Here is a 15,517-nt window from a genome sequence, read left to right as displayed (position 1 = left end):
TCTGTGCCAGCAAATGAATCCATTCCCAGGAAACAGTGTGGATGCTCCTGTTTCCCCAATTAAATAATATAACCGTGTTCATATACTATTTCTGTATGAAACTGATTTAAGATGCAGACTGATGCAGTAGCAGATAAGCTGGAAGCAGAATCTGGATCCAGACCAGGCAAAAGCTTGGCAGGCTGTGAGGAGAACCTGCTTAGCCACATGGACGGGGAGGAAAACAGGAGAAGGTAGGTGGGGAACGAAAACCCGACATCATCTGCCAGTCGCTAGCGCACAACTCTGGCAGAGGGAGCCAAGCCTGCCTTTGGCAGATTAGACCAAGAAACCATCATGTTCGGGGGGAAACAGTGAACTGGGTGGGTAGATGAGACCCAACGCTTTGCTCCTATGCTTGCGTAACTGAACAGAACACTTGTTGTTGCTCAGAGATAAACCAGGGCTGCTTTATAAATCTGAACTATTTTATGCATTGACAAAAGAGATACTGGCTCAAATAGGCACTCATCCTGTCGCCCAGCAAAGAGTAAGGGTTACCCAGAAAGGAAAGGGAAGTTTTTATCAATTATCTCTTTTAGGCCATGGATGGATTACCAAGGAATGTGTTTACAGGCAAACTAGCCACCTGGTAAGTTCTGTAGACTTCTTCGCCATGCTGACATGCACACATATCACTAATAAAATATATCCAGGGCTTTATGCATTCCTTGCATCTATGGGAATTGCCAAACTAGCATAGAATTTGACCTTTGGTACAAAGTCCACCATCTTGCACATCTCAACCGTCTTCCCCTTTACGGCCAAGCAGATAAAATTTGAAAGCATATGGGGAGGATTATGGTGTGGCCTCATCTCAGAAGCGACAAGAGGCTGGGAACTGTTATCAGGAAGTTGATAATCATTATTTAATAGCTATAAAGCCAGCCATAGGATAATGTCTTTGGTCTGCATAGCAGATCAGTGGAAGGGCTGGTTCTGTCGGTCGACATAGTTACTATTCAACCAGCCAATGAGTCCAGCCCCTTCTATTAGGGGCAAATGGGGCATTACCTCCCCAACTTCAGCCTGTCCACAGTTAGCCTCCTTACCTACGACCAGTTTGGGTGGGGTGGGAGAATTGCTTGCCATTTACGCTGGTCTCCTTGCCTTCTGCCACAATGACCATTAGCAGCCACTGTCCCCTTTCCTATGAAAGGAATAACCTGGAACCTGAACTGTTACGACTAACTGCCAGGGAAAGACAGTCTCCCAACTCTCTCTCTCTCTCTGTCTCTCTCTCTCTCTCTCTCTCTCTCACACACACACACACACACAGAGAGAGAGAGAGAGAGAGAGAGAGAGAGAGAGAGAGATGAACAAAATACACACCTACAAATCCAAAATTATATTGAACCTTGATGTGGATTAAATTAAGAGCTGCTATGGGAGCCATTCTTGCCTGAAAAGCAGGTATGAATTAATCATCATAATCATCGAGCTTTTAAGCATTCAAAGTGCTTTGTGTGTTTGTTGTAATCCTCGCCACAGCCCTGGAAGCCCAAAATTGCAGATGGTAACTGGCTTGCTGGTGGGACGCGGGTGGCGCTGTGGGTTAAACCACAGAGCCTAGGACTTGCTGATCAGAAGGTCAGCGGTTCGAATCCCCGCAACGGGGTGAGCTCCCATTGTTCGGTCCCTGCTCCTGCCAACCTAGCAGTTTGAAAGCACATCAAAGTGCAAGTAGATAAATAGGTACCGCTCTGGCGGGAAGGTAAACGGCATTTCCATGCGCTGCTCTGGTTCGCCAGAAGCGGCTTAGTCATGCTGGCCACATGACCCGGAAGCTGTATGACGGCTCCCTCGGCCAATAAAGCGAGATGAGCGCCGCAACCCCAGAGTTGGCCACGACTGGACCTAATGGTCAGGGGTCCCTTTACCTTTACCTTTTTAACTGGCTTGCCTAAAGGGAAGCTTGGGAACATGGCAATGTTCAAAACGAGCTGTGCCGCTATGCCCATCACTTCTGAAATTCTTACAGCAGAATGCCTTGGGCAACTGTTCCAGAAATATACTCCGCTTTGGGTGTTGCAGCTGCCTTACCTGAATGGTTTGCTGTCAGGGTCTGTGTCTTTGAACCCCATCTCTTCCAGCTTGCAGCGGCGATAGAGCTCGTAATGTCGGCTGTGAGTCTGTTCCCTCAAGTCCTCCATGTTCACTCTTATGAGCATTTCACGCAGCTTCACAAAGTCACAGTGGTTTTCATTTTCAACTACAAAATAAAAGGGCTCCTTTAGCAATCTAAAACTTATCAAGGTTCTCCCATCTTCACCCTCCCCTCGCCCCAATTCCTTTTCTACACACCAAAGCCCTGATTTCCCCTGGGAAGATACTAGTCATTAGACCAGTTCCATCACTCCAAAGGATTTTCCTATGAGCTTAAGGCACTTCAAGTGCAATACTTCAGCAATAGCTACAACAACCTTGTAAAGTAGGCCAGCATTCTTTACAGATGGGAAGCTGAGTTGGAGAGCTAATGGCTTGCTCCAGTCCGTTCATGGATGAGTTGAGTTTCCATGAATCAGGCCCTTAAATCATTATGCTACAGCTGCTCTGAAAGGCCCCAGCTTATATTTCTTTGCAAGAGACACAAGAAACGGAGTGTATATATTAAACAAGCCATAGCTTTCCAAACAGCAGTTGTTCCCAGCTGTCATTTCTGGTCTTCACTTTTATAGTACTGCAGTCTCCCATGTGTCCCAACCAGAAGGCAGTTTCTAAAGTCTCACGCTGAGCCCCCAGTGAATGATCCCTTTTGCCAGTTGACTGTTACAGCTTATAGAGAAAGGAGATTCGGCCTCCATGCTTCAGCAGTGGGTGCCCTCTGGATTCCTATCTCATTGCGTTAAGGTTGCAAACATTTTAGCATCTGATAATGTGTAGTACAGTGGTACCTCGGGTTACAAACACTTTGGGTTACAGACTCCGCTAACCCGGAAGTAGTACCTCGGGTTAAGAACTTTGCTTCAGGATGAGAACAGAAATTGTGTGGAAGCAGGAGGCCCCATTAGCTAAAGTGGTACCTCAGGTTAAGAACGGTTTCAGGTTAAGAACGGACCTCCGGAACGAATTAAGTTTGCAACCATAAGTACCACTGTACACTGCACCACAGAAAGTGCACTGCAGTAATCTAAATCCTGAAGTTACCAGTGTCTAAAATACTGTGGTTAAAACTCTCCCAGTCCAGGAACATATTAGGTGCAGCTGGTAAAAGATGCTTTTGGGGAAAGAGAAGGTTTCTGCATCTGACACAGCTTTTGGGGTCCCCAGCTACCATCTTACTTTCCTCTTCACATTTTTTCTCTCTCTTTTGCTGTTGCTCAAAGAAATTAGGTTTTATGGTGCCACCCTGCATTTCACTAAACTGAAGCTGAGCAAGCAGATCTGCCACCCGACCCCACCTCTGCAGCCGACATACCTTGCACGACTCCCCATGGGTATTGCCTGGCCTTGGCCATCTTATTGCCAATTTTCACTTCTTCGGTGCTGCCAACCACAGCAAACGGGAGGTGGACCTGCAAGGCAAGAGGCAGAGGAAGACCATGGGAGCCTTCAGTTGCTTTGCCAGACATATTTTCCTTAAATGGAAAAAAAGAGGGGGGGAGTAAAAGCAGTGGGAAGAAAACACTTCAACAGACAACTGTGCTGGCTTTCACTGATTTACAAGTTGTCCAAGTGTTTCTGGAACACAGCCTAACTTTTCGAAGAACAGGCTTGGTGGGAATCAAGGACAGCAAGCGGCAGATCAAAACAGTCTCCTAATATCTGAGTGGTATTATAGGCCGAGTGAGCTGGTTTCTTCTTCTTTGGTGGCCTGATTCTCTGGTTCCCTTTTACTTGTTTGTTTGTTTAGAATAAGGTTACTAGATTTTTTCCAATGAATCTGGGGACACTTTTCAACTTCAATGGATTTTGTATGGGGATGTAAATCCGGGGACTGTCCCCGGGAAACAGGAACATCTGGTAACCTTAGTTTAGAATTGCATATTGGCGGGAGATTTTCTGGTGTCTGCTTGTTTTGCGCTTAGGTTTGTTGAGACCAAATGTATAGGGGTATATGCTCCCAAGTTTTTGGTGTTTCTTTGCGGGCTTCCATTTGAATATAGAAGATCTTAATAAACAGTCTTAACACATGCACACCCAAAGAAACAGCTTCCTTCCCTAGGAATTAAACACAACCTTAGCATTTTCATTGGGCAGCACAGTTCATAATAATAATAATAATAATAATAATAACAACAATAAATATAACAACAACAACAACAACAACAACAACAACAACAATAATATTTGTATCCTGCCCATCTGTCTGGTTTCCCCAGCCACCCTGGGCAGCTCCCAACAGAATATTAAAAACACGATAAACATCAGACATTTAAAACTTCCCTAAATAGGGTTTCCTTCAGATGTCTTCTAAAAGTCAGATAGTTGCTTATTTCCTTGACATCTGATGGGTTGGTGAGAGTTGTGGCCTGGGCATACTTTCAAGGGCCAGATAAGAGGGTCCTGGGGGCCACATATGGCTCCCTGTCCTGAGGGTCCCCACCTGTATTTTATAACATCTTTTGGATTATGCTCTTCTGCTTTTGGATGACAGCAAAGAGGAAGCCATAATGCCCTCTGCCGGGGTTTCCTGAGTCATTGACTTCAAACATTTCTCTCTTGGTTTGGTATCTATTCTAAACAGCCATTTTGATGGGAGGGCGTTTCACAGAAAGCCACTACCGAGAAGGCCCTCTCCCTGGTTCCCTGTAACTTCACTTCTCACAGTGAGGGAACCACCAGAAGACCCTCGGCGCTGGACCTCAGTGTCCAGGCTGAATGATGGGGGTGGAGACGCTCCTTCAGGTATACTGGACAGAGGCCGTTTAGGGCTTTAAAGGACAGCACCAACACTTTGAATTGTGCTCTGAAATGTATGATTCAGTACTCATCAGTATTCCACATGCTTGACATGGGGAGCAGTAAGCAACTAGGCAGAGTACTAAAAGCATGTTCCTAATCATTGGGAACCTTTTTCAGCCTCTCCTCTCGCTTCTGAGGTTTAATTGGCTGTATGGGCAACACTTTCATGTACATCACAGCTTGCTTTTTAAAAACGGAAGCAAGGATTCACAGGACATTGAATCTTGAGACCACTTTTTTCTGTGGTCCTGCAGAATTCTAGCCACGTACGTAGTCTTCCTAAAGAAGAGTGCACCCCTTGGGTCCATCAAACTCGGGGCTGCCCACACTGACTGGCAGCAGCTCTCCAAGGTTTCAGAATGAGAGTCCTTCCCAGCCCTACCTGGAGAGGCCAGGGGATTGAACCTGGACCTTCTACATGCAGAGCAGATGTCCTACCACTGAGTTATGAACCTCGCCTGAACTTCACATCAGCACATGCAGTTCGACCCATAAATCACCCCTGAAATCCGATGCACATATGATAAATATTGCCAAAGAGTTGGTGGGGCTGACTTTGGATGAGAGTCACATGCAAGCAGTCTGAGTAAGGCAGAGGGGTCAATCATATCTGATACCTGCCTTCCCCCGCCCCCAAAAGCAGCAGAAACAACATCTGAAAGGGGCCTGAATGCTTATACCTTCAAATTAGCATTGATGGAATGTGTTTATTGTCAATATCAGCTGGCATTATTTTCTTTCTTTCTTTCTTTCTTTCTTTTAATATAATTTTTATTAACAAACCAATCAAATCACATTAGTTCCAAATTACACAGCCAAATTTTTAAATTTTTGTTGGGGGTACCCATGCTTCGAGCTCAGAAAGGGATCCAAACATCTCTCTTGCTGCTGCTTTAATGTTCACAGTTCTGTCCAGATAGTATTCACAGTTCTGTTCAATCTTCTCTTTATTATTTTCCTCATCTTCTTGTTGTTGTCATATATTCCTTTCTTTGTGACCTCTGATAGTCTCCACAAGCGGGTTGAAAACAAACGTTATATCCTGTGTGGATTTTTCATTCCTCCAAGAGCCATATTCAAACAGACAGACCCATTTCTGCACTTCCGTACAAAACATTCTTAAAGTCTGCCCATTAATCTTCGCAGGTCTCTCAGTCTCTCCTCAATCTTCTAAGGCGGTACTGCCAGGTCAAACTCACAGTCCTATATAATAACAAGCCATGGTCTCCTCCCCCTCGATCATAAATCCTGTAGCCAGGCCTGCCCTAACAAGTCTCTTTTTATAACTGCGTCACAAAGGCCTTTCATTCCTTTCCAGATATTTCACAAGCCATGCCTTTGAGTAGTAATTTATTTCCACACAGTTCTTAATCATCCTGCTTGTAATCAGTAATTGCAACGATTCTTCTTGGGGGGAGGATTGCTAGGTACTCACATAAGATAAAAAAAGAGAAAAGTTCCCCCCCTTTCAATCCCGTTCTGACATACCGACCCTTTGATGTATCTTCTTCTTAATATGTTGTTGAATCCAGCCCGTCGCTCCACTTCACAGAGGTCACTTTAATTAGCAGTCTTAACTCCCGATCTTCACTCGAAATATGTGCATTAGCTTCTCTCTAATTGTTTGTTTTGAGCTCCTGCAACCAGGCCACGCGATCAGAGACAGCGTCAGGGAGAGCCGTCCCACGCGAGGGCTGTGTGCCTAGTGCCCTCACCCCCTTATTTCGAACTCGGGGGTGATTTATGGCAACCGCAGGCAAGGCAGTGTTCCCCATTCCCTCGGGGTAACAAGGGAGGCTGCATACTCCCATATCAGCCTCTTAATTACCTCGTGTGAGCTGGAGATGGTATTGTCGGCCATCTTCCAATGCCCCCCTAGCGGCCCCCCTATTTCCCCCCTTTCTTTCTTTTCTTTTTAAAATTTTAAAAAATTTATTAGTATTTTCCATACAACAACAACACGAAAAATATCAAAAAATAACAATACACAAAACCCAACATACAAAAAAACCCCAAATCCATATATAAACACTAAAAAGAAAATCAAACATTGACTTCCACCAATCCCACAACACCTCCTTTACCTCTCATTGTGTGTTCCTGTCTTCCTGTTTCCCTCATCATCTCTATCCTAGCATCCAACTATAAATCCCTCTTTCTTATCCTTTCACTTCACAAGGTTATTCCAGACTCAGCCAGATTTCTGTCCTCGAACCTTGACTTTTAAGGTATTCATTTAGGCACTCCCATTCCTTCTTCACTTCACTTTTTGTCTTATTATATCTGCCAATTTGGCTAATTCTAAACATTCTGAAAGCTTACATAACCATTCTCCCCTAGTGGGTAACTGATTCCCTTTCCAGTACTTAGCCACCCTTTCTTTCTTTTCATCGTATTTGCAAATAATTGTATTTACTTTTTTTATAAAAAAATATGGATGGGGCCTGAGAATGCACATACCTCCCGAAACACGCAGTAGCTGGATGTGCTTTCCTTCTAGGGGGAGGGTGGGGGGGTTGCAAGACAAACAGATATGACAGCAATAAATGGGATGACGGAATCGTAAATTGACCTGGGAAAGGAGTGTTCAGGGGAGAGCATTGTGACTCAGGCACTCACTGTCTGCTTCCTCCTCGTTCTGTTTAGATGTGCTTGTGCAGTTTACATACTGATGGTCCATAGCACAAACCGGCACTGACACTTCCTAGGGAGTGGGGAGCAGGGTGAATGGAAGGAAGTCGAGATTCTCCCCACCCCATTTTATTAGCTTTCACTAAAGGAGGAAGGAAAAGGGGACTTTAAAAAGGAAGCCTGGCTCTAGTCCAAGCTAGCCAGCTAGCCAAGGCAGCCTGTGGAAGGAGGATGCATAGATGCTTGTTTCGAAAGGGTCAGCAGTAGTTATTGGAGGCAATGCAGCAGCAAGTGAGGATACTATAAAGCAGCGAACATAGCAGCGATTAAAGAATGGTTCTCGACAGATATAATTACAGTAGAAGAAGAACCTACGATAAAAAGAATTTTAAAAGCATGCTGTGATACAAAGATGTCTGGGAGAATATTTCAGGAAAATGTACCTTCTCCCTATGTACCATTAAAAGTTTGGCGTGGAATTAACAATCACCACTAATGGCACAGTTTTATAACAAATATTCAAAGCCTGGTTCAGGATGCAACAAGATCACTCAGTGCAGGCACGTCCAAAGTCTGTTTTGGGGGCCTAATCCGACCCCACGGCCAGTTTTATCCAGCCCCTGTGGCAGAGGGCCTTCTGGCGGTTCCCTCACTGCGAGAAGCAAAGCTACAGGGAACCAGGCAGAGGGCCTTCTCGGTGGTGGCGCCCGCCCTGTGGAATGCCCTCCCACCAGATGTCAAGGAAATAAACAACTACCTGACATTTAGAAGACATCTGAAGGCAGCCCTGTTCAGGGAAGTTTTTAATGTGTGACATTTTGATGTATTTTTAATCTTTGTTGGAAGCCGCCCAGAGTTGCTGGGGAGACCCAGCCAGATGGGCGGGGTACAAATTATTAATTAATTAATTATTATTATTGCAGCAGCCAACCAGATGCCTATGGGAAGCCTATAAACAAGACCTCCATGCAATAGCATTGTGTGGTTGGGCCCAAAGCATTCATATTGGTTTTCAAACTGTTCATAAGTGACATCGCCTTAACTGGGGGTTTTTGTACAGACGAAAATTGTTTTACCGATGTTTTTATTGTTAACTCTCTTCTGAGATATTTCACAGGAAGTGCTTCATGAATGAATCGATGTATTGACTGGCAAGCCACAGCTGAATTGTATCTCTGCCTTGAGAGGAAGGTGGGCCACAGAAAACAGGATTGTGTCCCCTCATGTGGTTGGAAGGGTCCAACCATCATCTGGCTTCTAAACTGTGGCTGGAGAAAACATGGCTTGGGGTGATGTCAGGTACGTAAAGCTGAAGTTTTCGTGTCCTTTGCTCAGCAGTTTGTTATGCTGGAGGCCCCATTTGGAGAAGAGAATGTGGGATGGAAGAACACAGCCTTTCCAATGAGCCACCTAATAATAATAATAATAATAATAATAATAATAATAATAATAATAATAATTTATTTATAGCCCGCCCATCAGGCTGGGCTTCCCCAGCCACTTTGGGCAGCTTCCAACAAAATATTAAAATACCGTAATATATCAAACATTAAAAGCAGGGCTGCTTTCAGATGTCTTCTAAAAGTCTGGTAGTTGTTGTTCTCTTTGACATCTGGTGGGAGGGTGTTTCAAAGGTTGGGTGCCACCACCGAGAAGGCCCTCTGCCTGGTTCCCTGTAACTTGGCTTCTCGCAGTGAGGAAACTGCCAGAAGGCCCTCGGCGCTGGACCTCAGTGTCCGGGCAGAACAATGGGGGTAGAGACGCTCCTTCAGATATACTGGACCAAGGCCGTTTGAATTGTGCTCGGAAACGTACTGTTTTACTGCTCATCCACCCACCCTACCCACTTCTGTCTCTGGAGTCAGAAGGAGAGAAAGCGCAATACATTTGGCCTATGGACCACTACTTACTGAGCATTTCTGCATATGGTCAACTCTTCACTGAGCTTCTAACCATGCAATGCATTGAGACAGACAAGACACACGGCCCCCTGGACTGGCCAGAACGGCGCACTTCATTTCCTCCTGCATTTCCTAAGCTCCAAACCAAAAAACCTCAAAACCACACTGGAGCTCTTGGAATCTGCCAGTAAACAGCAGCTGAGCTTGTGCCGAAAAAAGACGCGCCTAGCCCAGCCCGCTTAGCCATAAAAGATGCACTTGGGATTCTTCCCCGTCCAGGATATTGTGTGTTTAGAAACGAGAGCCAAAGCCAAGAGGAAGCTGGGTCTGTTTTCGGTCTCTCGGGACTCGTCCAGGTGGTGTTTTCATTACGCTGTGTGCAATTCTGAAGGGCTGGCTTGCATTTTGGGGGAAGGCCAGGGGCCATGCCCAGTCTGGGGCGGGAGAAGAGCCAAGAGCTGGGCAAATGGGTGGAGAAAGGCTCTCGCTTACATGCTGTGCAGGACAGCTGCCGCTTGGACATTTCTGTGGCTGGAATAACTGTCTCTCCTCCCTGCTCCCTGTCGCCTTGTCACAAGCACCCACACTGGGGCAGCTTCTACTCCACACTGTGGCTATGGCCAAGCAGCACCGCCGTGGGGCAGCCTCCAGCCCCACCTACTTCTCCTCACACATTTGAGCTCTTCTGTCTCTCTCACCATCAGCAGAGCTGGAGAGCCAGGAAAAGAAGTCTTCCCCATTTACTTGCATTGCAGTGACAAAATGAAGAGTCTAACTCATAGAGGAGAAGGCTCTCCGTAGCTACTAGCCACAACTCCACCTCCATTGTCAGAGGCAGAGTGCCTCTGCGTACCAGTTGCCGGGAGCTGCCAATGTTACACTCACGTCCTGCTTGTGGGCATCCCAGAAACATCTGGTGTGGGATATTTAAAATGCAGTCAAACCAACAATTCCTGTTTTGCTAGATAGGTCCAGCACCAAGGGCCTTCTGGCGGTTCCCTCGCTGAGAGAAGCCAAGTTACAGGGAACCAGGCAGGGGGCCTTCTCGGTGGTGGCACCCGCCCTGTGGAACGCCCTCCCACCAGATGTCAAAGAGAACAACAACTACCAGACTTTTAGAAGACATCTGAAGGCAGCCCTGTCTAGGGAAGCTTTTAATGTTTAACAGACCACTGTATTTTAACACTTTGTTGGAAGCCGCCCAGAGTGGCTGGGGAAACCCAGCCAGATGGGCGGGGTATAAATAATAAATTATTATTATTATTATTATTATTATTATTATTATTATTATTACTGTTCTACTTCGGTTCTTGAACGTCTCCGCTGACTAACAAATGCCGAAAACCCGGAAGTAAATGCTTTCATTTTCAAACACGCCTTGGAAACTGAACAGCTTCCGCTGCGTGTTGTTCAATTTTCTCAGTTGAATTTGCAGACAGCCCTTTGTGCCTCAGTTTTAGAACGTTTTGGAACTCGAACAGTCTTCCGGAATGGATTACATTTGAGAACTGTATTATTATTATTATTATTATTATTATTATTATTATTATTATCATCCTTTTGCTCCGCTCTTTCCAGGTAGAGACCAGCGCTTTAATGCCTCATGCCTAAGCGGTTTTGGGTGTTTTTATTGGCTCTGAGCTTTCGCAGAGGAAACCACTCTTTAAAGCTGAATTGGAACAAATGCCAACTGGGTGATGTTTGCACCTACTGAGCTTTAAGGAGCAGTTTTTGAGGAGAAAGCTCTGGAGCAAAAAAAAAAGGGTGGGTGGGTGGTGGGATGGGGCTCGGACGCAGAGTTTTAAATTGTGGACCATTCCTGGAAAGAGCGGAGGAAAGGTTAAGTGTGGATAAGCTCTAGGCTGCATCCAAGGTGTAGTTGGCTTAGAAAGCCAGAGTGACACAACACGGCCTGGACATAGCCCAGAGGTTAGAGGATCTGTTTTGAATGCAGAAGGTTTTAGGTTCAATCCCCAGCATCTCCAGGTCGTTCTGAGAGAGAGACCTCGATGTGAAACCCTGGAGAAATGTTGCCAGTCAGTGTACTGAGTTAGATGGGCCAGTGGCCTGACTCTGTATAAGGCAACTTCCTATATTCCCATGTCTTTCAAGAGCAGGGATGGAGGACACAAGGAAAACAAGGCTTACACTCATTGTGGCATTAATCTCGGCCACTGTCTCTTCATCCGTGGGGAACTGGTAGATCTGGACTCCGTTGCTGACCAGCTCGCTCATGATTTTGCTCTTGAATTTATGCAGCTCGTTTTTCGCAATGGTGTCAGCTTTGGCGATAATGGGGATGATGTTCACCTGCAATGCAAACAGAGAGCAATCAGTCATACTGCTGGTGATGCAGAGACTCTCCAATGGAAAGCAGGAGGAGGAGAATGGCAGCAAATCAAAAGGATGCCCAACCCTTTTGTATGAAACCAAACTCATACACAGTTTTCCTTTTCCTTTTGCCTGGACAATATTAACCCTTATTATGTGCTGGACCATAAAGAAGGCTGATCGCCGAAGAATTGATGCTTTTGAATTATGGTGCTGGAGGAGACTCTTGAGAATCCCATGGACTGCAAGAAGATCAGACCTCTCCATTCTGAAGGAAATCAGCCCTGAGTGCTCACTGGAAGGACAGATCCTGAAACTGAGGCTCCAATACTTTGGCCACCTCATGAGAAGAGAAGACTCCCTGGGAAAGACCCTGATGTTGGGAAAGATGGAGGGCACAAGGAGAAGGGGACGACAGAGGACGAGATGGTTGGATAGTGTTCTCGAAGCTACCAGCATGAGTTTGACCAAACTGCAGGAGGCAGTGGAAGACAGGAGTGCCTGGCGTGCTCTGGTCCATGGGGTCACGAAGAGTCAGACACAACTAAACAACAACAACATGTGCTGGAATATCTCCCACTATAACTGACTGAATATGAAAGCAAGTCCAGCTCCGCTGAGTTAGAACAGAGAAGCTCCTGGGACAGATAGGCCCCTTGCACTTGAACCCTGAGCTCTGATTATTTGACAAGGAAGAGCTGCAGCTGCTTCCTGCCAATTATGGCAGGGGTGTGGAACTGGCAGGCCAATTTCTAAATTCCCCACACCCTGCAGACCAGGTTTGGCAGATACCTGTCGGTCCCCTGACGCCAGGCAGCAAGCCCTTTGGAAGGGCTGTTTGCAGGGGCTGTTTATATTCCATCCCTGGAAATGAGCGGAGCAGGGCTCACTGATAGCAAGCCCCCCCCCAGCTACACAAGGGAGTCCCCTATATGGGGAACTCCTCAGTACAAGTGTGATAGGAATTTTGAGGTCTTAGATATATGGTAATGTTCATAAGCGTACCAACCAAGCACCTACATAGATCAGCACAGGAAGACCGACCTGAAACCATTTTATTCCCAAACTGACCAAATGTTTTCTCTGCAAGGTCAAAGGAAAATGGAAAGGCCTCCCCATTGTCTTCTCCTTCACAAATCCTGTCACATTTAAGATATGAATAGGGTGTGAGCCTGTGACCTGGCCCAGGAACTAAGTATTTAACATTACAAAAGACTGTCCAGGCTCCCCAGGCAATCCAATCAAGCGACCATTAAACAGGTAACCTGTCAGAAGAGATAAACAACACACTCAGATTTCTGCTGTCGACCGCCTTTTCTGTGGTGTAGGTATGATGTATCTGGGGGGTGGTCTTAGGTTACACCCCTTCTGTGATGTATGGAGGGGTGGTCTTGGGCAGGGAATTTAAAATGTCTATATAAGGGCAGGCACACCTTGGTTCTGGGTTCCTCCTCCCTCCTGCGTGTGGTGAGTGAGGACCCTGTTGCAACAGATCAATAAAGATCAGGCTTATTAGCTGCTTTGCTTCTCAATATTCTCTGGTTGGCCTCTGTTATTTTCTCCTACCAATAGGGAACCTATGCAAGGACTCTATACGGGCTCTTGGATACCCCATAAGGGGAAAAAAAGGCAGATTTTTATTTACAACACAATCAATTCCAGGGGGCTTGCTGTCAGCACCAATCAGCTGATCGGCACCATCAGGGAGCCCTACTTGCAAAGGAACTATCATCCCACAAGGCCAATTGCCACTGCCCTCGATGGTGGCTTTAGCATTTAAACCTGCCCCAAGCTATTCTCTTCACACAGCTATCACCCATAAAAATGCCAGGCTGACAGATCTAACTACGCTTCTTCCATTTCACGTGTACCGTCTATTTTGTTCAATGCAAAGCCAAGCCAAGCTTTCCAGGTGATGGAATTCAGGTTATGAAGTTGTGGTGAATGAAGACCTTATCAAATACCCTTGAATGTGAATTGCAAACCTTTGTGCAGCCTATCTTCTCATTTCCTTCTTTTTCTTTTCTTAATTAGCTACACCGGCAGTGAAACAGATAAGATCCACCAATTTGCATTTCAGAGCAAAGGAGTTGGCCATAAATAGAAGTCACACACAAGTAGCTGTTTCCTCTCTGCTTTCTACAGAGGTGGTGAACAGGAAATGCTGTGTGTCACCCAGACTGCAGTAACGCATTTCAAACAAAAGGAGATAGCGCGACCATGAATTTGAATTCTAAGAGCCTTTGGGCTCCTTGGGTGCTGCTATCTGTGCACACACATGAATATTCTGAATGTGAGCTGGAAAGAAGAAAGTTCAGCTGCATATGGAAACCTGTTTGAAATCTGCCAGAGGCTCAGTGGTCTGGCTCTGAGAGAATTTAAGTGAATTAAGTGAAACCCGTGCACACCTCAAGTTCATGCGGTCCCCGTCCACAGACACAACTGCAAGGAGATCAGAAGCTTGCATTTCACTCATTTTTTATTAGCTTTATCATTACATCGTAATGATCATTACCATTGTCATTATCATAACAAAGGTTTGTTGAAACAATTCTACTTCGGTAAAGCAACGTTTGAAGTTGGCACACTTTCGTAAGCCACAGTTAAGGCAAACCACAGTTTCTTCTGCGTTCAGGCATGATGCTAAAATGAGAACAGCTAAAAATGGAAGAGCAAGGTGCTGGAAGAAGGGAGGGGAAAGTCCAAGGCTTGCACTGGCTCGTTTGCATCACAACAAACCACAGTTTACCATGGCAGTCAAGCAAGACCACTAAACAGTCTTAGGAAATATCACTTGTTTTTCAGATTAGTTTCCTATGCATAAAGTGGGAACAATAGTCACAAGGTTGTTGGGAAACAGAGCAGACCAGGGCTGCGGCTGCAACACCTACTTACTTAGCAGAAAGTCCTACCGGGTCCTATGAGACTTTCTTCTATATAAATACACAGGGTTGTGCAAAAGGTAAAGCATCCTGAGGACTTTCTTTAGTGCTATGCAAGTGATTCACAATACGCTTCCAGGGCCACAAACTGGGTTTCTCTCTAGCATTATGAGGTCGATCATTTGTAAGGGAAAAGAAGGAACCACACGTAAGCAGCAAGGTTAAGGACTGCTTCGGTGCAATTTCCTTCCATAAAACCAGAGGATTTGTTTTTTTACGAAAACAACAACCCTGGTAGAGATGATGTTAATATTGACCCAGAAATCAAGAGCTTTTTAACTACAGACAGTGCTTGACAATCCTCTTATATTATATAAACTCACTTCCTGTGGGTGCCGCTAATCCTTATTTGGAAGAAAAGCAAAAAAAAAAAACAAAAAACAAAACCCAAAACCCAAAACCCAACAAACTTGTGCCAAAATTAAAGGCCTTATTTTCAGTAAATGTCTGTTCTGGCGGGGGGCGGAATCTAGAATCATTTTTGAAATTACTTTTTAAAGGAGCATTTCAGTTGATTAACTGTAGGTTTTAAGTAAATCTGCCTGAATTTGAATAAGCACAATTCTGGGCGTGGGGAGGAAGCACATTGGGGGCCAAACAACACATTAAGTGGCATCAGCCACAGTTTCAGAATCCTGCCCCTCCATCAAAACGCCACCTCTCGCTCTCAAAGCTTCTTACCATTAAGTGAATCAGCATGGCATTTTTATTTCGCTCCACAATTCTCTGCAACAGAAATATGCTTCGCTGTTATAATTGTGTGACTAG

At 45.4% G+C, this 15,517-nt stretch overlaps 1 protein-coding gene across 5 annotated transcripts in view; it reads right to left on the bottom strand.

The window, feature by feature from the left end:
- SEPTIN11 (septin 11) overlaps positions 1-15,517 on the bottom strand; it is a 109,346-nt gene that overhangs the window by 30,642 nt on the left and 63,187 nt on the right. For 4 of the 5 annotated variants that reach the window (XM_079990980.1, XM_079990982.1, XM_079990979.1 and 1 more), the window contains exons 5-7: positions 11,625-11,786; positions 3,458-3,617; positions 2,083-2,251 (exon numbers count right to left, since the gene is read on the bottom strand). In XM_079990980.1, coding sequence (XP_079847106.1) covers positions 2,083-2,251; positions 3,458-3,617; positions 11,625-11,786 — 491 coding nt within the window. The remainder of the gene's footprint in view (positions 1-2,082; positions 2,252-3,457; positions 3,618-11,624; positions 11,787-15,517) is intronic. The other variant, XM_079990983.1, reaches the window with a different exon arrangement.

This window comes from Podarcis cretensis, assembly GCF_951804945.1.
Source record: "Podarcis cretensis genome assembly, chromosome: 9".
Lineage (NCBI taxonomy): Eukaryota > Metazoa > Chordata > Lepidosauria > Squamata > Lacertidae > Podarcis > Podarcis cretensis.
The sequence above is the reverse complement of the archived record's forward strand: the minus strand, read 5'-3'. Positions and strand labels throughout refer to the sequence as shown.